The sequence below is a fragment of the Asterias amurensis genome, chromosome 7 (assembly GCF_032118995.1).
Source record: "Asterias amurensis chromosome 7, ASM3211899v1".
NCBI classification, from domain to species: domain Eukaryota; kingdom Metazoa; phylum Echinodermata; class Asteroidea; order Forcipulatida; family Asteriidae; genus Asterias; species Asterias amurensis.
Genome location: NC_092654.1, coordinates 9,883,861 through 9,906,834, shown reverse-complemented (window position 1 = coordinate 9,906,834; position 22,974 = coordinate 9,883,861). Strand labels below are relative to the sequence as shown.

The 22,974-nt window shown below is 38.8% G+C and overlaps 1 protein-coding gene across 1 annotated transcript; it reads right to left on the bottom strand.

Annotated features, from left to right (window-relative positions):
- Positions 1 to 3,133: 3,133 nt before the first annotated feature.
- Positions 3,134 to 22,907, bottom strand: LOC139939895 (puromycin-sensitive aminopeptidase-like). Its single transcript, XM_071936052.1, has 17 exons — positions 22,636 to 22,907; positions 19,889 to 19,970; positions 18,865 to 19,064; positions 17,942 to 18,049; positions 16,359 to 16,556; positions 15,089 to 15,219; positions 14,815 to 14,885; positions 12,917 to 13,125; positions 11,949 to 12,053; positions 10,890 to 11,124; positions 9,533 to 9,672; positions 8,784 to 8,918; positions 7,641 to 7,860; positions 6,865 to 7,064; positions 6,253 to 6,360; positions 5,953 to 6,105; positions 3,134 to 4,857 (listed from the first exon to the last, which is right to left on the bottom strand). Exons 1-17 carry the CDS (start codon positions 22,756 to 22,758, stop codon positions 4,669 to 4,671), a joined length of 2,607 nt encoding a protein of 868 aa, XP_071792153.1. The 5' UTR covers positions 22,759 to 22,907; the 3' UTR covers positions 3,134 to 4,668.
- Positions 22,908 to 22,974: the final 67 nt, after the last annotated feature.

The following is a 22,974-nucleotide window of genomic DNA, read 5'->3' as shown; positions in this document are numbered from 1 at the left end:
AGAATTAGATCGTTCACGGCGTCTCGAGGTATGTTCCCCTCCCTCACTAGTCTTGGCCCAAGACGATGGTGCTTGATTCTGGATAGTGTACTACGCGCGGTTGAATCGCCAAAGCGCGCCCGCCACGGTATGATTTAGTTACGTGGACGGCTCGAAATTTAGACTACACTGTGCAAGCTACCATCGTCTTGGTAGCCTTGCTCAAGGCAGTCGAATTATTCACACCGAAAAAAGACCGCCGCTGTATAAAAACCCACCCGTATTCACTGTGCGTAAAACCCACCCGTATTCACTGTGCGTAACATCGCACGACACGATGCCCCCGTACACTATCCGCATGCGGAGGCCGTCAGGCCGACAGCCTTGTAGGGTCTGTGTTGAAGCCACTGACCTCATTACTATAATAAGCGAAGAGTTCCCACGTTTAGCTCATTACCATAATGCCCGCGAAAGATGAGACATGTCTACATCTTCACACACCACCACCACGGACGCTCAGCGAGCATGATAGGCGTGTGTGATTGGACGTCAAAATGAATGATTCATTTGCCTCACATCCTGTGTTGTCTGATAGGTCTGACGAACGATATACATATTCATGAGCTGCATACTAGCATATCCTAGAGCCCCCCCCCCCCAATTTCGTCCACTATTGGAATTTTTTCAATACAACACATTAAAACGGGAAGATACAGACCCGACAAGGCTGTCGGCCTGACGGCCTCCGCATGCGGTTAGTGGTGTACGAGTGCGATGACTTGTGTGAACAGTATTCGTGCGATGTGACAGTGTGTATACGGGTGGGTCATTCGGTGTGATCGCACACACCATGCACAGGGTATACGGCGGGTGGGTTTACAGCTGCGTCTTTTCGGAGCGAATAATGCGACTGCCTTGAGCAAGGCTACGCACGCGCACAACTGGAAACAGACAAGCGTGTTGTGAAAAATGTCGTGAAACAACTCGCGAATATGTGCGCACACGTATGCAATGTCGTGAAACAATTCGCAAATATGTGCGCACACGTATGCAATGTCGTGAAACAATTCGCGAATAAGTGCGCACACGTATGCAATGTCGTGAAACAATTCGCGAATATGTGCGCACACGTCTGCGAATATTATTTGCGATGTCGTGAATTTTATTGCATACCATGTTGCATACCTTTGAATAATTAAAATGTCTAATGATCTGGGGGGTTTGTTTCCAACAGTGAGATAAGCGGTAGTCATTGCAGCAGTAGTCTTTGTTGTGAGGCAAGCGAGGCGTGTGGTCGTCCTTGGCCTGGTGCCAAGTTCCTGGGTATACACATGCTTTACAGAGGGAGCCTGCTGTAGCGCCACAGTACTCGCCACAGATCGGTAACAAATTATCCACAACTGACATCATCCTAATGGTATGCAACATGGTATGCAATAAAATTCACGACATTGCAAAACAAATCACACTCGTGTGCGCACATATTCACGATTTGGTTCACGAAATTGCATACGTGTGCGCACATATTCACGATTTGGTTCACGAGATTGCATACGACATTGCATACGTGTGCGCACATATTCGCGAATTGTTTCACGACATTGCATACGTGTGTGCACATATTCGCGAATTGTTTCACGATATTGTATACGTGTGCGCATATATTCGCGATTTGTTTCACGACATTGCATCACATATTCCATAGGTATGGTATCATTATTCGAAATGGCCGCCAAACCAAATTATGGCCGCCATTTTAAAAATGGGACACCTCAAAATGTTACCCCTTTAAAATTTCTTTTGACCCGTTAGACTCTTCAAACCTATATATAAACACCCAAATAAGAAAATTACAACTTTTACATCACGTTGTTATTAACTATGTTGAGAACTGTTGCCACCGTTTCGAACAAAATTACTGCCATTTTGAAAACGAAAGACATGAAAGTTTGATGCTTTCGACTGCTTTAGACCCTACAAACGAACAAAAAGACACGGTTTGTAGATTTTAGACTTCTTATTACTTCCTATATTTGATGCAAAATTACCACCATGGCCATTTCAAATTGTGGCACTAAATCTAATTTTCACATGGTTTTCGTTACAAAATACGTGCGTCAAGTTGGGTAGGCCCATGCTTTTACTTAAAGACAATGGACACCTTTAGTAATTGTCAAAAACTAGTCTTCTCACTTGGTGTATCTCAAATTCACAAAATAACAAGCGTGAAAATTTGAACTCTATTGGTCGTCGAAGTTACGAGATAATAATGGAAGAAAAAAACCGACACACGAAGTTGTGTGCTTTCAGATGCTTGATTTTGCGGTCTCGAAATCAAATTCAAATATTTTAGTGGAAAATTAATTCTTTCTCGAAAACTACGTTACTTCAGAAGGAGCAGTTTGTCACAATGTTTTATACTATCAATAGCTCTCCATTGCTTGTTACCAAGTAAGTTTTTATGCTAACATTTATTTTGAGTAATTACCAATAGTGTCCACTGTATGTAAGAAGTGCACGAAGTTTCCACTTATCTTCTGGTGGACTACTATTAAATGAGGTGTGCATTTAAACAGTTGTTTGAAAGAGTTATAAGACTTCCCCTTGTTAATGGTTGAGATGACTCTGTCACTGTATTATGGCTTACTGTGGGTTTTTCAAAATCACCCAAAAATTTCAAAGCATAAACTTAAAGGCACAGGACACTATTGGCAATTACTTAAAAACAATTGTTAGCATACAACGAGCAATGGAGAGCTATTGTTAGCATAAAACATTGTGGAAAACGTCTCTTGCAGAAGTAATTTAGTTTTCGAGAAAGAGGTCATTTTTCACTCAAATAAAAAAAGACTTCAGATCTGATGTTTTTTGTCGGGCATGTAAAGCACATTTGTGCAAGAATACAAGGGTTTCTTCCATTATTCTCTTGTGACTTCGATGACCAATATTTATAATAACAGATTTGTTATTTTATGCATATGTTGAGATACACCAAGTGAGAAGGCTGGTCTTTGACACGTTACAAAACGTGTCCAGTGTCTTTAACAGACTGACAGACGGACGTCTTCATCATAAAGCCTTGCTCTGCCAGACTGCCACCACCTTACCCAAAATAAACTAAATACAATTCAAATAAACTACAACACACAAAATGTTTATTTCCAGAATGAATGATTTTATTTCGATTTGAAGTAAAGCATGATTACCACCTAGTGGTCAATAAATCCACTTGTACACACATCTGAAATAAACGTTTTGTAACCATTTCAATCAATTATTATAGACAACATTTGGTATCAGGTTGCCGATTGTATTAGCATATCACACATTATTTTTGGTCAATTACAGAATGATCGTGACAAATTACTTTTTGATTATAATTTCCGCGTCATCATTTACGTCCAAACACTGAACAATTCCACGCAAAGGAAAACAAAATGGTGACAAACTGTTAATTTTCAGCTTGCACTCGCAAAAAATAAGAACTTGATGAAAAGTAAAAATCGTCAAATTTGCACTTGTAAAAACAAACAGTGTGCAACAATTTCTGTGTACATAATTACTCTCGTTATCAAAAAGCTCCTGGAATTAATTTTGTTAAACGTAATGAATATTTGTTTGCAGTTAATTACCATAACAACTTGTTCATTAGCAACATCTAGAACAGCTATGGTCGTTAACCATTTGTAAATTCACTTGATAAGGAGACTACATGTGCTCATCATTTGCTCCATCTACATTTTAAATTTGTCACTGACCATCTCAATTTTATATCAAGACAGCTTTTGACAACTCTGATATATAGAGGCCAGTTTTTCTAGACTCCCTAAAGGCCGGTTTATAGTCGGTCGCGCGATGGTACGCGATGGAAATTTGGCCGCAGGACACAGTTTATAGTAATCGCTGAGGCCTAAAACTGTGTCTTTTTTTGATCACGCATTAAGATTTCTATCATCCGACCATCGCACGATCATCGCGCGACCGACTATAAACTGGCCTTAAGAGTCAATTGGTGCCTCTAGTACTAGGCAAAACTCTTATCCATGTTTTCACAAGCTAAGTTTTCACTTGAAAAAAAAAATCAGCAAGATGTCCCTGATCAGGATAACAATCATTTCAATTGAGATAGTATTTTAGGGAAATTGTCAAACTGTGCTCCGTGGTCTTATATGGGGTGGTTGCCGTAAGCACCCTTGCATGCATGCCTGGAACTTGACCATGTTGTAGCCGCGTCCCTTACAACACAACTTCTCAGCTTTGAGTAGCGATGATTTGCCTCCCAAATTATAAATATCATTGTTTCTTACCACTAAGCTGTCTTTCTAATCCTTTGTCTCCCAAACTTTCAAAGTTTAGGTGACATTAAATTTATTGGCTTACTTGAAAACTCTTTTTTTCATGATGTATTCTGTTGTCCCTAATTAAAGGCGATAATTTTGATATAGTTGCTTAATAATTGTTTGTATAAGACATAAGTTTGATAATAAGAACAAAGTAAATTGTGGTTTTAAACCGCTATGAAATTTCAGGGGAAAAAGAAATTGTTATCAACCATTTGAGCAAGTACAAAATCAAGTTTCCAAGTCTCCACACTGAAAATCAGAACTGGAAGTTGGAATTTGGTTCAGAACCAATCTCGACCCTTAGACCAACTTTGGAAAACTGACATCCATTTTGACTGTTTGATGATTAGAGTTGGGACTTGGTCTTAAGCCAGGCTTGGATACTGGCTGCGTCACGTTCTAGCCACTTAGCGCTGAGGCGAATGTTTTCTAGCGACTGCTTGATGGTACGTTCTGCTGCAGGGGCCTCATGAGTCTTGAAGAATGTCTCAATATCCAAAGCTTTCTCTTCAGAGGCAAAACCCTCAGTACAATACTGTAAAGGCACAGAAGAAATAAGAACAAGTGATAAAGTAGTGAAGTACAGTTACAATGAAGATGGATTGCAGATGATGTCATTGACTACCGTCTTTGATGAAATGTACACACGTATAAAGGCTATCATTGGCTGAGAGTTGTACGCAGTACGTACATACATGCCTGCACTTATCCGCTGTTCATGATCAAATATGGCGGTCGATGACACTATGAGCAATTCATCTATAGACAAGAATTCTAGGGCATTCTCAAATTTTGGGACAAGTTAACTAAAGATTTTATTTCTTTCACAGGTTAAACAATGTATGCAGAGATATATAGGCCATTATCACACAGGGCAACTTTTACAGGTAACCTGGAGGTAACCAAGTGAGATGTATGCACAAGGAACACTTCAGCAGCACTAGAGACATTCCTCTAAGCTGTACCTCACCATCACCAAGAAAATAAGGAAACTTAAATGTTAATGAGCTTTCTTATTGGAGATTGCCTGAGTCGACTGTATATAGCCTAATTATGACATGGCTTTTTAAAGATTTTCACAAATATTTGTAAATACACGGGAGACAATCACAGTCTGTTACAAATGTAAACATCAAGTGATTCACTTAAAAAAAAAAAACATGGAATGAATCTTAAAAGGTCTGTATCCACTTGGTAATCACTCTTAAAATAAATTGCAATAAAGACCAACGTGGCAATTTGTACAGCAGCTTTCCGTAGTAAAGTATTTTGAATTTAAATCTGAGAAGTGTGACTGAAAGTATCATCTCTCAGATTGTGTATTCCGATAAAGGATTATTTTTTCAGCGTTGACGTAATCACTCCGGATTCTATATCTAAAAACACACAACCACCAGTTGAAATTAAATTTTCACAGGTTAGTTTGATTATATATATCTACATTAATATAGAATTACAACAATCAAATGGTTCCAAAAAAGTATAATTTCTCTTTAAAGTAAAATATATTTTAATCATGCAATCCGACTATCAAAAAGAATTGTTAGTTTTATCATTGAAGCTCCAGAAATAGGGGGTGGGGGGTGGGGAGGGGGGGGTATGGGAGGGGAACATTTTATTCATGACATACCTGTACAACTCTGGAGAGTAAGAAGCCACTTGAGTAACGTGTTATCAGCTCCTTCCAATTCTTCTGCAGGAATTCCCACGCTAAGGCCTGACCTTCCTTGGTACCCGTCACTCCACCGATAACAAACACTGTGTCTTGAGCACGGACTTCATCCTGTTAATGAGAGACAGCCCAAATCAGTTAAGTGAAGTCCTCACCTTATGGTCGTCCAGCCTTGTGTTGTTGGCAAGCTTTCATAATTTCTTTTTAAAGGTAATTTTTAGCATCTATATAAATCTAGATAGTCTCTGATTGACTTACTGTGAGGGAGAAGTCCAAGACTCTTTGCATCATGGCTGGGTTACTGACAGCTCCAAGATTTCTTAAGATGCGCTCCTTCTCCTCAGGAAGATCTTGTGCTCTGAAAAGCTGAAGGTGAAGAAACAAAACGATGAGAGATTATGTCCACTCAACTCTAACCCCAATCATGTGTCTTCTAGACAGCCTGCTAAATACAGCAAAATGCAACACAGTTGAAACAAACCCTGCTAAATGTAGCAAAATGCAACATAGTTGAAATGACAACCCTGCTAAAAGAAAAATCTGCTGAATGTAGCAAAATGTATCGGAGGAGTGTGTTGCATTGTAAACTGAACTGGTTTTACACCAGCCTTGGCACCACCAGCCTCGGCAAATGGTCTGGCCCCTGTAATGTTTTGTTTCTATAATAAAAACTGCAAACGCGGAAGCAGACCAGACCTATTTTCCTTCCTTGTGCCTGCTGCTAGCCGTATCCGAATTGGCGGCTACAGCTACGACTACCGCTGTTGTTAAGTCTGTTGCTAAGGATGTCCTATACTTCAACGCATGATGACACGGAAATCTAGCCGTAGTCATAGCTGAAGCCAATAACTCAAACACAGCCAAAGTTACCTTCAGCATCTCTTCAAAGGTTGCCTCATCTCCATGGGCCAAGACGGTCTGATAAACTGGTGCCCTGAGGTCGGCTGGTATCTGCTCTCCTCCTGCACAATGACTCTTGAACTGTTTCTTGGCTTCCTCGATGGCATGGGGGTGGCCATTACGTCCCATAACACGAACAACAAGGCTTCGTAACATTGAGTCCAAATGACCTATTGTGTCAAATAAAAAACATTACTTGTTTATCAAATTTAAAGAAAAACCTCTAAAATAAGAACAGTTAGAAAGTCACTCAAACTACATCATGGATATGAAAACAAACTATTGGAAGTTTCGGAGTAAATTCATTTTAATATTCTACTTTAAATACACCGTACAACCAACTTTTGAACCTTCATCATACTCGGATCAATCAAATCTAAAACATCATTTCCATATCAAAATCAAACAGAGAGAGAATAGATAGTACATAAAAGGAAACCGGATTGTTTTCTGCGTGGGCATAACCGTTCCAGATTTTCTGCAATATCTCAAAAACTTGACCACCCTTTGAAATAAAATGTGTGTGCTTTTAGATGCATAAAAGTCTTTTATTATTAGAGTGAGAAATTACCCTCTTCTCAAAAACTACGTTACTTCAGAGGAAGCCATTTCTCGTAATGTTTCATACTTTTAACAGCTCTCCATTGCTTGTTACCAAGTAAGATTTCATGCTAACAATTATTTTGAGTAATTACCAAAAGTGTCCAGTGCCTTTAAAGTAGGTGTATGAGTGGAGTTATGCTTACCTTCATCATCCTTAGGTGTCCAGCCAAGCTTCTGATAGATGTCCGTAAACAAAGTCTTGACAAACTCCTTGAAGAGTTGACCAAAGTCTGTGTTAGTCAGAAGCTTAGACAGAGTTCCTAGGTTGGTTGCGAGCTCAGTCCACACAGTGTAGTTTGTCTCATTCGAGAATGCTTCCATTACCTTCAAGACATCAACTGTATTAGCCTGCCCTGCTTTGGCCTGTAAGAAAAGATGTCTTCATATTGTTATATGGTCATTTAGCCTTTGAGAAAGACTCTGGTAGGGTTGAAACGTCAGGCAATTAACTATTTTTTGCACAGGTCGTTTTGGTTGGTTAAAAGTTTGCAACAGCTAGTTCTATAGTCTCCCATATAAATATAGGCGCAACAAATAATAAACTGAATGTTCTCTGCATTTTAAATTCATATTAAATGAGAAGTTAAATAAGGCTTGAAAGCATAATCGAAATGTCTTATTGGTTAATATGTTTTTGAACAAAAATAATATTATCGTGGAAAGCATTGTGTATACAGCACTCATCACAGATTGGTGTAGGATTAAATCAAACAAATAAAGATAGATACAGTAGGGCTTTAAATTTGAAAAAAAAAAAAAGAAGTGTTATTGAGTCCTGACAAAACATAAAGATATCTGTGAAGAAGTTTTATGTGATCTGTCTTGCGAGGTATTAAGTATTAATTTACAAAATTAAAAGGTATTTTCAAGACTCAAGGTCAGCATTTGAGAATTTGTTTCTGTTCAAAGCCACTGGAATTGTCCAGTCTTAAGTCTTATGATCCGACAAGTGACAAACATAGGATTCGAACTGCCTCTAGCTACCAAGCAATCTCAGTAGTCTAGTTGGTAAGACACTGCTCTAGAATTGCAAGGGTCGTGGGTTCGAATCCCACCCGAGTAACATGCATGTGATATTTTTTCACAGGACTCGGGAAAGTACCGAGTATACAGTGCTAACACACATTGGTGTATGGGTACAAAAGAAAAAAAAATTAATATTCTTTATCCCTGAAGCAGATTTAACATCTATTATAAGTAACAACTGGCCTGGGGCCTGCGGTCCAGTGTAAAATTTGAGCCCTGTTACATTCTAGAGACACCTAAAGACCAACGGTTTAACGTACCAATGCAAACAGATCATTCTCAAGTCCCAATCTATCTCGGGGAGGAAGTGAACCATCTCGAATACCTGGTAGTAGAGCGTCAAGCATCTCAGAGGAGTAGTGCACACGGTAAAATCCAATTGTTCCTGGGTTCAACTATTGAGGGGAAACAAAATGAAATCACTTGTTAACTCAAGTTAAGGCATTCAGCTCTCGACAAATGCAAAGTAGAATTTGAAACTTTGCATGGTGGAAAAACAATATGGAGAGGTTTGAGGTAACATCATGTAATGACTATTTCTAAAGGAGTTTCTCCAGAAGACGATTAGAGCATACTGATCGAACGTCGAAATGCAAAGTAATAAAATTTCACTGGATTAGACAAAAAGGTATTGGGAGTGTTCCAAGCATAGCCAAGTGGTCTAGTACGCCAGACCCAAGCTTTGGTGTTGTCAGCAGCAGAGTGTGGTTTTGAATCCCCGTCAGGAAATTTTTGTCCTTGAGCAAGGCACTAAACCATAGTTACTTTGTAAAAAGTTGGAATGCAGTGCATTCTGCTCTACCAGCCAGGCTCCTTGTGGATGATAACAATGCTAACATTTTTATGGATTGTGAAGAGGGTTACCCTGTTTCAGCCCCAATAGTAGGCAGCAAAGTGCCCCGTGGGATAATTGATTTGAGTGGATTGCCCAAATCAGTTAAGCGAAGCCCTCACCTTGAAGTGTAAAGTTGAAGGTAAAAAAAAAATAAAAAATTCAATGTCAACTTACTTTAATCCATTGGTCTGGTTTGATATCTTCCAGTGTGACGGTGGTGCTTGGTTTATCCAGTAGGATACTAGATAGTGGTTTGATAGTATGATCAGTACTGGTAGCAATACTGACTGGTACAATCCATTGTGGACTCTCTCCTATATCAATATTACAATAAGACAGAGTTATTACTTGGTTTATCTAGTAGGATATTAGAGAGTGGTTTGATAGTATGATCAGTACTGGTAGCAATGCTGACTGGTACAATCCATTGTGGACTCTCTCCTATATCAATATCACAATAAGACAGAGTTATTACTTGGTTTATCTAGTAGGATGTTAGAGAGTGGTTTGATAGTATGATCAGTACTGGTAGCAATGCTGACTGGTACAATCCATTGTGGACTCTCTCCTATATCAATATCACAATAATACAGAGTTATTACTTGGTTTATCTTGTTGGCCTGACTAGAGCAAGCTAGTCGAAGCGTTGCAGCCAATTTAAGAACTCACTCTGTAGTAGTGCAGTTATTACAGGTGTATATAAGCTAAAGTAGTAGTCCCAGCCAATTTTCTATACCTTCCCCCCAGTAGTAGTTATAAAAAAAGATAGTTCTTTTCAGAACTGAGATATCTCCCGACCAATTGGATAACTCTACTTCGCTGTAGTGGAATATATAAAGACAGTTCTCTAGAGAACAAACTCTACCTGGCAAGTAGATACACACATGGTGTTACCGCAAACCAAATATATAAACATGCGTCTTAAAGTCTATATAAGAAAATTTTGAAAGTGCACCAAGACCAAGACCAGGGCTACAGAGGTCATGGTCTCCAAGAAATTTGTGTTATTCCAGCCCAGTCAAGTTTTGTTGCAAAGCTTCTAGCATGAATTATGGCTTCTGGTTTGAGAAAAGGCAACATTACTTTGTGTTTTTATTGCAACGAAAACACCATAACTGAAAGATTTGTTTTCTTTACAAATGCAATTCTCTGTTTTTAAGGTTCTGTTTGGCAAGTAAATTACAAACTCATCTCCAAATTCAAAGTTTGACAGAGTCAAATTAAAAGTTCAAATTCAAAGTCCAAATTCAAAGTCCAAATTCCAAAATCCAAATTCAAAGTTCAAAATTTAATTTTGAATTTCAAAATTCTTGTGACTGTTCCAGTGTATGGACAGGTTGTACATAAACCTCAATCACAAAATCAACACTTCATATAAGAAGGTCAAATAGTTAATGGCTTGATGTATCAACCCTTGCACAGTTTTTCTTGAGGCTAAATGACAACACACGCAACACAACACACATCAGCAGGCATACAAGTGTAACATAAGCATTCAACTGGAAATACATGAATAGATTCAGTACTATACCTTCCATTGGTCCATCTGCACAGAATTTACTCTGAGAGATAGTCAGCACCCTTGATGTGCCTTTCTGTTCAGCAGATACCTTCAGTACAGGGAATCCCATCTGTAGAGTCCAGGTACTCATCATCTCCTCAATGTTTTTGCCACTTGCTCCTGCTAGAGCTCCCCATAGGTCCTCAGTCAGAGTGTTAGAGTACTTGTAGCGCTCAAGATAAACATTCATTCCCTTCTTAAAGGCCTAGAAGAAAATGTTGTTTTGAATTAGAAACATTCACCAAGAAACCATGGCTAAATTTCACAAAGTGTTTGCCAAGGAGCAATTCTCCATGTTAAACCCGGTTCATACTTCTCGCAAATGCGATGCGAATTTGATGTGAATTTGACGTCACAACGCTCCTTTCGCAGCGATATTCGCAAGTGAATTGAGCAGAGTTGAACTGCTGCAAATTATTTGGTGCGAATTTGTGACACCAACATTCGCTTCAGATTCGCATAATCCGGAAGTATGAACCAGGCTTTACAGTGTTAGTTGCATCTATCAAAGTTAGGGCACGTATAATTAGTAACTTGGTGGCACCCTGAAATGTTCACAAGTAATTTATACTGCTGTGGTAATCCAATGTAAGTAAAGTTAGCATGGCTTTTATCATTCGTACAGCTAAAAGTGCTACAAAATGTTTCACATTTCAAGTAAGCAAATGGTTTGCAGCTGCTTGGTTTTGGATCCTGATGGAATTCCATATAATGTAGCTGCCTTTCACACAATATTGATAGTATTCTTGTAAGGGCATCAATGCATTTCTTAAAGCATTGACACTAGTCCGAGTGAAGTTGGTGTGGTTAGAGTTTGATGAATATCAAATTTTAAACCGAAAGGTACTTAGTCACTGACCAAGCCCCCCCCCCCCCCAAACTAACCGACACACACAGTCACTGTTGCAGTCACTGTTTGGACATTCCTTTGTTTTGTACACATAAGGAAAACTGTATTCTTCAACATTGCAAATAACACTGTGTGGCATGTGTTAGTCCACATAGGGATCAATTATGGGTAATACTCACATCATTTCCAATGTAGTCATGTAACATGCGGATGATTGAACTGCCTTTAGAGTAGGAGATCAGATCAAATATCTCATCCACTTCATCCGGGTGGTTCACTGGAACCTTAAGGGAAGAAAATAGGAATTTATCACACTGAACATTGATGCTGCTTTTCTTCTTCTAACACTCTAAGAATTTCTTGAGAAATGAAGAAGCAAAGAGAGAAATATTTGTTTATGTGGGTTTTGAGGCATTGCATGGTGAGGTTTCAATGTATATTCAGTTTGCGGAAACACCATTTGTATCTACTTTGCTGTGTAGATTTGTGTAGGGTAGAGTGACTCAAGGGTCAAAGTGCATGAACATATTGTTTTTGAACACTTGAAATTTTCTTGAGAAAGAAGACCTTCAAACTATACTTCTCTATGTGAAATACTTCAATGCCTACTGATTGACTACAATGTACTAACTGAAAGTACCCAGAAAAAGTAAAAGCATCATTCTATAAATAGTGAAGATTAACAAAAATATTATGCAATATGCGTGTCATAGCCTTGCAGTTTAGAGCACCAGATTCAAACACTGGCGTTTCTGATGAGCAGAGTGTGGGCTCAAGTCACACTCGTGACACCCTGTGTCCTTAAGCAAGACACTTGTAAGTTACAGTGATGTTTCGTTCTTTGGATGGGACGTAAAGTCATTGGTCCTGTGTGTTGTGTGACGCACGTAAAATAACCCAGTCGCTTATCGAAAAGAGAAGGGGTTAGCCTCAGTGTTCCTGGTTTGATTGGCTGCATTGTACGCCATAGCACCTTGAAAACCATAACATGGTGCCAAATAAAAAGGAGGTCTCATAACTCAAAACCTAGTCCCACATAACTTGCAGGAAAATATTGAATGTTAAAGCGCCTTGAGCGTCACTGAGTGATGGATTTGAGTGCTATATAAGAAGCCACTATTATTATTACTATTATCAATACACTAACCTCTATAGGATGACTGCTCTTGAGTGCATCGAGTCCAAGTGCTCTGGTATAATCTGTAGTAATGAACTGGGTCCAGATATCATACTCCGGGAAGCAATGATCCACACATAGATATTCAATCCAAGATGCAAAACCTTCATTTAACCATAGATGAGTCCACCATTCCATAGTCACTAGATTACCAAACCACTGGTGGGCAAGCTCATGACCTGCAGCATCAAAATTCAAGTTTAACTTTAATATACGTTGAACAAAACAATACAAAAACAAACAAATAAGTAAAAATTAAGGCAGAGTCATAGATTGGTTTTAGTCAATGTAATGCTGATTAAAAAATTATAAAGACACATTCATAAATACCTCAGACAGTTTCGCTATTCCTATTGGTGGAGAGCGCGTCACGTGGGTGTGTATAAACCTTTGTTTATGACTGGTAAAAAGTGTTAATTCATGGGCGTGACACGCGACCTTGCACCTGTTCTTATAAGACAGTTTCTTCATTCCTATTGGTAGAGAGCAACGGCTGAAACAGTTGTGCCACATCACGCGATACGCGCGACGCGCACAGCATTCCCTTATAAGGAGTTGTTTACCCCAGGGCGGCGGAGGGCTTTACCATTTCATAGCTGGAGGGGTGTTGTGTTGAAAGAAATCATTTAACAATTATAATTTTTGCATTTGTTTTACTTTTTGACCAAAAAGTGATGATGTTTTTTACCGAAAAGGTATTTATGAATGGGAATCAAAGTGTGTTGAATCGGTTTTCAACTAGTGGTTTAAACCCGCCGAGGCCTGGTTCTTGTTAATTTACCTTGGTAAAATTATCAAGAACCAGGCCTTGTTGGGATTAAACCACTAGTTGAAAACCTCCTCATCACACATTGATTCCCTTAAAGCCATTGGACCCTTTCGGTACAGAAAAAAAAAAAAGTTCACAGATTTACAAATAATTTACAGGGTTTACAGAAGGTAATGGTGAAAGACTTCTCTTGAAATATTAGTCCATGAAATGCTTTACTTTTTGAGCTAACGGTAAAACAAAATAAATTCTCGTTAACGAGAATTACGGATTTGTTATAAACACATGTCATGACACGGCGAAACGCGCGAAAACAGGAGTGGGTTTTCCCGTTATTTTCTCCCGACTCCGATGTCCGATTGAGCCTAAATTTCCACAGGATTATTATTTTACATATAAGTTGTGATACACGAAGTGTGGGACTTGGACAATACTGTTTACCGAAAGTGTATAATGGCTTTAATAAAAGTCACATGTGAAAGTTCAGCTGAATACAGAGTTTTTTTGCTGAGAAAACAGCAAACAACTGTCTTCAATGAATCGTTTCTCAGGACATTCAAATGAGTTAGGGTGAACAATTATCCAAACCAAGTTCTAAGAAAATCCCTTTTCAAAAAATAGTTAACACAATCAACAGCTGCAGTGCTTCTCACAAAGTAAATTTTGATGGTCTTTATTTGTTGGAGTATTTACCAATCTATGGCCCTGCGAATACAAATGCACAGCTAATATATCATCACATGACAAATGACTAGAGCAAGCTAGTCGAAGCGTTGAGACCAATTCAAGAACTGACTCCGCGGTAGTGCAGTTAATTACGATCCTATAAGCTAAAGTAGTAGTCCCAGCCAATTTTCGATACCTTCTGCCCAGGTAGTACTTAAAAAGCAGGACAGTTCTTTTCAGTACTGAGAAGTCTCCCGAACAGCCGATAAATCTACTCCGCGGTAGTAGAATAAAGAAAGACATTTCTCAAAGAATATACTCTACCTAACAAGTAGATACACACATGGTATTACCGGAACCAAATATAAATTGATACCTCAACATGCAATGCCTCAAATCCTACAAGTGTGATAATATTATGAATAAATCTTACCCACAACTAATGCTACCCATTGTTTGGCTGATGCAGATGAGTTCTTGGGATCCACAAGTAGAGCTGTCTCTCTGATGAAGAAAACAATGCCAGGAATTACGTGAATTAGTCAGTGCACGGCACACTGATGTATTACAAATTAATTTACAAATTTACCATCCTTATTAGAATGCACATGTTCCTCTACTGCCAAATGTCTCTTAAAATTTGAGGGAATGTCTTCACCCTTTCAACCACAAACTTTTCTTCTTGAGTTTGCTGAATGCTACCATACCTGTAGGTGACGAGACCCCAATTCTCCATAGCACCAGCAGCAAAGTCTGGTATAGCAATCAGATCAATCTTTGGTAGAGGGTACGCCACATCAAAATAGTCCTTGTAAAATGGCAAAGTCTTTACAGCTACCTGTATCATCAAACGTACAAAAATAAATTAGCAAAGTCTGGTATAGCAATAAGATTAATCTTTGGTAGAGGGTACGCCACTTCAAAGTTGTCCTTATAAAATGGCAAAGTCTTTACAGCTACCTGTATCATTAAAAGTAGAAACATAAATTAGCAAAGTGTGGTACAGCACTTTTTTGTTGTTGTTGTTGTTGTTGTAGAGAAGACAATAAACAAATTTCTGTTATAGACATTGGAGGAAAATACTTATAGGGAAAACTAGACTTGACTCAAGTCCCAATCCCGTGCCATCCCCAGAAAACTACTGTTTAGTGATGCTCTGCATTCCCAAACCTGTTCCGCTTACGGGACAGGGACTTGACGATGTCGCAGTCGCCTGATATGTAAATATATTCACTTATGAATATGTAACATTGTTACGCGATACGTTTTGACCAATCAAACGCACCCAAAAAGAAGACTAGTTCATTTGTCACTTGTGGGTTAAGTACTTAGTTGATGATTGAAATACATTTTTAAATAACCAATTAATTATAAAAAAGAAAGCACTAAATGTTCATTTGAATTTAAGTAATACGTTGTAACATACATTTGGGGTCGGTTTTGTATGCAAAATTTGAATTTTGGGAAGTGCAATAAAACGACTTATGACACCGACACCCCCTTGCCTGCTAATGAGTTTACCCGCCCCACGTGCGTGCCTTACAACGTCTTCTACTGTGATGTCACAGAGTATAATGAATATTTTACCGGCAGGGCAGCGCTTCAACGTTCCCATTGGTTTTGTACATCTCCCCATTTGGGGAGATTTTCCAATAACAATAATTCTCGGGACCACATTTTGACGGCGAGCGCGCACTGTACTGGTACGGGGTTGTTTCATAGTAAGTTGAGGTAATAGCTTAGGGATCTCTCACACGAGAATGGGACTTGAATCAAGTCTAAGGGAAAACCAACGCAGTCAGGTAGGACTAAAAAACCTAATCCACATAAAGGCTCCGGTCTAGTCCAGGTATCAAAATGGTGTCCACAGAGGTGAAGTGAGAGACAGAAACCACTGAGCCAACCTGACTGCCCTTAACCACTCATCATAATGCAACCAGCTTGTTAATAAGTAAAAGTAAACATTTGTACACATACCTCTAGAGCAAACTGGCCATGTTCCTTCTTGCTGAGTGGGGTGTAGACTCGAACACAGACTCCGTCCAAGGACTTACCCTCCACATAGTCAAATTCACCGACAACAAACGCCAGAAGGTACGTAGACATGATGGGAGTCTTACCAAAGGTCATGACCTTGAGTTTGCCATCGGAACTAGGTTGCTCACTGACAACATTCTGAGACAAGGGGAAAAACCAGAAAAAAGAGTTTGAATTTTTTTCAATTCAATTCAATTCAATAACATGATGGCAGTTACAAAGACAATAACACTTGGAGGTTATTTGACATTTTATGTTATTTTCTAGGTGTGAATAATGAATGTCCCATAAAACAGCACATCAAAAACGCAACTCTTCAAAAATATCAAGCCGTTGAGTTCACAAAAATCTTCCTAACTTAAGACTAATCTTAGGACTTAGGACGAGTCCCAACCCTGCACTGTAGTATGCAGACCTTAAGATTAATCCTAAGTTAGGAAGAGTTACTCGTCCTAACTCGAGATAAGACGAGTCTTAACTCTTTGTGAAATCGACGGCTGAACCCTTAAATCATAAATGTAGGACAAACGTGGAGCATAGTGTTTTTAAGCTTGGATGTTCAGTATAAAAGACAAATACAATTAATAACAAATATAATATACTGATAAAGCCAATGTGTCAAAGTACAATTATGTCACCACTTTCAGATTCCAGTACAAAAAGGCTCAATGTGCATGAGCTATTAGGGTTAACAGGGCTCCAAACTTGGGGGAAACCTACAAGACTAATTCATTACTCAACAGAACTAAAAAGACATTTATAAGACTCAAAGTCAACATTTCAACATACTTGTTTAAATATTATACACAGTGATGTATTGTAAAGCCCGGTTCATACTTCGAATGTGAATGCGAATGCGATGTGAATTTGACCTCACAACTCTGTTTTTGCAGCGATATTCGCAGGAATTTGTGACATAAACATTCGTATTGCATTCGCAGGAAGTATGAAGCAGGCTTTACTCAATAGACCGATCCAGTAGGCTCCGCCCACGACACACGTTTGAGCAAGAACACGTGCGCCTCTCCAATGCCTTTCTGCACAATTCTGTTGCGCGCCCAAAGATACGCACACGCATGTCGGACCTTTTTTGTCGGACCTTCATTGCGCTGTGATTGGTCAATATGCAGTAGGGCGGAGCTTAATGGATCGGTCTATTGAAAAAAACACAGGACCGCTACACTTGTCTAGTCACATGTTTACTGGCCCGACGCCTGCAGTCAGTGTAATTTTTTAGCTTTATGGATCAAAGTTCATACCTCTGTTCAAGGTTTTAGCCAGGATTTAGTAAAAGGGTGTCCAAATTTGCTGGAAATTTTAAAACTGGGTGTCCAAATTGTTCACTTACAATAAATTTACATGTAAATGACAGATGAAACAGGGTGTCCAAATTAAAAACAGAGTGTCCAAAAGACACCCAGACACCCCTCTGGCTAACACTATGCCTCTGTTTATTAAAAAGACCACGTGATAGCCATGTGATTCTGACCTGATTTGAAACTGATCCTATTGATTCAACTCACCATATTAGACAATGCTACACGATCTGCTGGCACAACAAGAGTGACATCAAAAGATGCCTTGATTGCTGGTTCATCCCAGCATGGGAAAGATCTTCTTGCATCAGTAGCCTGTAAATTAATGAACAGTTTGCATATCAAGAAATGGTGCAGATTTTATTTTATTGCCATAATCAATAACCACTTTGTTTGAGTAAAGAGAATTTTGAGCAACCAAACAGCAAAAAAAAAAGCAGCATATAAAATACTTTAAAACACTTTTTAGGTACAGGTACTAAATGTAAAATCCCTTGATTGATGAACCCAGCCAGGAACACCTGGCAAAAGTAATATTCTTTATCCCCCGATATAAATTTAACATCTATTATATCGTTGCGGTACCTAATGCCAAAACATAGGACTCAAACTGCCTCTAGCTACTGGGAAATCTTGGTAGTCTAGTAAGTAAGACACTGCTCTGGAATTGCAAGGGTCGTTGGTTCAAATCCCACCTGAGTAATATGCCTGTGATTTTTATTCAAAGGACATCGGTAAAGCACCGAGTATACAGTGCTAACACACATCAGTGTACATGGGTTAAACAAATAAAATTAATATTCTTTATCCTCGATGCAAATTTGACTTAAATTATGGCAGAAGTATTAATTTTGCTACTCTTGAAACTGTAGTTTTTTTCTTCCAATGCCGTCTGTTCCTGATTGTCAATTGAACATCATTGTATTTATACTTGTGTTGGAAACAATCGGCGACTGATTTGTCTCTGACGTTCTTAGTTCAGGCAGTCATCCTGAAAAGTCAGTCAACTGACTGCTTTTGTGTCATCACCAGGTTAACCTGAGGGCAACTTTAGATTGAAATCCTCATTATTCCTATATTTTTACCAATCCCACATTTTGCTCTTTAAACAAGTGGTGGATGTTACTGACCTCGAATTGAGTGACAGCACAGAAGTGTTCCTTTCCTTCAGGCGTGGTATATTTACTGCGATAGAATCCTTTCATCTTATCATTCAGCTCCCCAGTGAACTCAAGATAGAGCTGACCAACTCCAGTTGCCAAAGTCTCGGGAAACGTCACGGTAGCCGTCTCATTTTCTACACTGTAGCTTATGTCACTGGAGGAGATGTCTAATGAAGTACAATTAAAACCAAGGGAATTAACCTTTATTCATCGGGGTTCTGCCCACAGTGGTCGGTGCCGGAAAACCTGCCTGGCACTCAAGATTGCCCAACCACCACTGGAAGAATTTCGGAACACTACCAGACTACACATCTGTTTCTGATCACCACACAATTACAAAATTTTAAAAGGGTTTTCAACAAATGTAAAATTGGGTATTTACAAGTAAAAATGGTATCTGAAGCCATTAACTTTGGGCACTTCATTGATTTGAGTGTACTGTAAACATGTATGATCTACCATGTAACTGACCCATCTCACACAATGGTTTCCAGGGAAACATTTTTCAACAACTAAAGAAATCCTGGCCAGAACCCGATTCAGGGGTGAGAGTTGATGTCTCAGAAAATTCATGACAATAACTTGAGGCCCTCTTGTTTAAAGACCCTGAACCCCCAGATATTTACAACTTTTAGAACGTCTGGCCCAGAGTGAGCCTGTGTCTTTTTGTCCATTTTATGATGCATTAGGCCAAATTTTAAAAACACCAGTTGATCGTCCAAATTTTTTCCAACAAGAAGGATGAAGCCTTTTCATTTTATTTCCCAAGATGGCCGCTAAGTATTTCAAATCACACAGGCCACCAATTTTTCAGTTTAAACCCACAGCAAACTTATTTTATAGCTATTTTTTGCATGAGGACCCAGGTTAACAGGGTCGAATTAATTACACTAAAAAGATTTGCTGGTATGCATTCATTAATTTTGTTTTATGAAAAAGAAGGTAACAGGTGTTCGAAAGCTTATAACTTTATAAAGCAATTTTTACGTACCCTTGCCTCCTGATGCATAACATGTCTTTGTTATGTTGATATCAAGACAGTTCAGGATTACTTTGTCTGTTGCTTCATTTACCTGCAAAATAAAAAAACAAAGAATTTTTTTAAGAACAGTTTCAGGTACAATGCAACACAAGTTTACTCTAGTACTAGTAGTAGGTTGTCCATCATATCCATTGATGATGTCTTTGCACACCTCAGCTTTTACATCCAGAAGTGGACTATGCTGAGTACCAGCGTAGATGTAGATGTAGATGGTCCCTTACAATCAGGTACAGAGATAAGATTCTCCTTTACAGCCATTGGACATTTTCGGTAAACAGTATTGTCCAAAGGCCCACACTTCGTGTATCACAACTTATATTTAAAAATAACAAACCTGTGAAAATTTAGGCTCAATTGGTCATCGGAGAAAATAACGGGAAAACCCACTCCTGTTTCCGCACGTTTCGACGTGTCATGACATTTGTTTAAGTTAATCCGTAATTCTCAATATCGAGAATTGATATTGTTTTAATGTTTTCTCAAAAAGTAAAACATTTCATGGAATAATATTTCAAGAGAAGTCTTTCACCATTACCTTCTGTAAACCCTGTAAGTTATTTGTAATCTGTGAACTTTAAAGTTTGTTTCTGTTCAGACAGTGTCCTATGGCTTTAAAAGCAGTGGACATTATTGGTAATTACTCAAAATAATTGTTAGCACAACACCTTCCTTCGTAACGACTAATGGGGAGCTGTTGATACAGTATAAAACATTGTGAGAAACGGCTCCCTCTGAAATGAAGTACTTATGAGAAAGAAGTAATTTTCCACAAATGTTATTTCGAGACCTCAGATTTAGAATTGGAGGTCTCGAAATCAAGCATCTGAAAGCACACAACTTCGTGTTTTACAAGGGTGTTTTTTTTCTTCATTATTATCTCGCAACTTCGACGACCAATTTAGCTCAAACTTTCACAGGTTTGTAATTTTATGCACTTGTTGAGTAGGGATACACCTACCAAAGTGAGAAGCATGTTCTTTGACAATTATCAATAGTGTCCAGTGTCTTTAAAACAATTTGTTATGATGAGCAATTTATATATCGTAGGAGGTCCTGTTTTCAACGTGCCCCAATCGTGGCAATTCTTTTACCTCTCTGTGCATGATGTAAACAGTCCCTAGATACACTTTTTCATATCACCATTCACGATGATCAAATCATGTCACTAAACTTTCTGCTGAGCATTCCGGAAAACAAATTCAGAGGGTTTAATAAAGAAGCCATGTGCCTTATATAATTTTCTATTATTTTTGGAGAATTCTTGTTTTAACAATATTATTATTAATATTAAAATTTAAAGGCAGTGGACACTGTTGGTAATTACTCAAAATAATTTTTAGCATAAAACCTTACTTGGTAATAAGTAATGGGGAGAGGTTGATAGTATAAAACATTGTGAGAAACAGCTCCCTCTGAAGTAACGTAGTTTTTGAGAAAGAAGTACTATTCCTCATTGATTTTGAGACCTCAAGTTTTAGAACTTGAGGTCTCGAAATCAAGCAGATGTTTATTCAACGTATGGCCTCACCGGGAAACCATACTTTCTCGTTTGCCTTGAAAACAGGAAAAACTAAAAAAAAATGGGACCAGTTGCAGTCATCGAAGATCGGTGTGTGGTGTGAAAATGTTAATGTCCATCAAGTTTTAATATATGTTTTTAAAATTTGTATACTTCGTATAACCAAATGAAGATAATTTGGGCATTGGTTGATTTAGGCTGTGGCATCATTATCTTTTTGCCAATTCAAAGAAAAGGACATATTACCAAGAAAACAGCTACGAGGAGGATATAGTCACTAGCTGCAGCACAGGCTGAGCACAATTTCAGATCTGCTTCTTGTAAGCAAAGAATCAGCGCTTACATAGAAGCAGGGAGATGTGCTTACGTCAAGCGTATTTCACAGGTTAGAACAGAAGAACGTGGCACCATCATGGAGCTTTCTCCATGGTCATGATGGTAGCACCATGGAGCTTCTTCCTTCTATAAGGCTCCCCTGAGAAGGGAGCCTTATAGTTTCTAGAAGTAGGAGCTACTAACTAAACAGTAGTAGACTGGCAGGCTGATTTGAGTTAAAGAATAAAAAGAAGAAATATAATTTATTTTTGGGGTTGAACAAAGAATTGACTAGAGTTGAACCAACGACCTCCGGATTAACGTGCCGGCACTCTACCAACTGAGCTATCTAGCCCTATATTGGCAGTGTCCCTATTTTGTCAATATCTTTGTTCGGGGGTGCCAGTCAGAAGCCATACAACCGTTTACTGCCGTGTAGCCAGAGATCACACCCAAATTACGATACAACCTGGGATACAACCTGGAAATATAATTTAACTAATTAAATTTGAAACAAAACAACATTGGTATTTTTAAAAATAAATATTGTAAAGTCTGTCCAATCTCTGTCCGGAAAAGTGTCTGTATGGCGCCACCACTTTTCCATTCGATATGAAATATCTAAGCTACCTCAATGAGATATCCCTTTTTGTAAAAACGAGTGAAAAAGTGGTGGCGCCATACGGCGTCTTTCCGGGAAAGTTATCCCTCTGTCCTTACTCTCTCAATAAATTGAGTTTATGGACCATGTGATCGATACAGCCACTAGACTCCTAGTCAGAGCACTGACAAAGAAATAGGAGTTAATAGTCAAATCAAAATTTGTTATTTTAATTAATAACAACAAAAAACCACTGCCTACCGAAACAGTAATGTTAACATTGCCAGAAAATGTGAATTTTTCCAAATCCGGTTCAAGTTTCAGCTTGTAGTTCGATGGCACAACCGTTTTTGGTAAGCGTTCAAATGGTTTCTTGGCAGGCATTTTGAATGATTTCAGTCTGCAATTGATCAAAAGTTCCAGCTACAATGACCAGTTCCTTCTTGCTGCAGGTACAAGCTTCCTCACCGTCTGCGGGTAGTGTGTGAACGGTGACTTGTGATTTTTGGCCGGCGGTTGCGCGACACATGACACACACGTGATTAAGGGTCGAGTTGGTAATTCCAAGTCGAGTTGGTCAGCCATGAGACAATCTCTTTC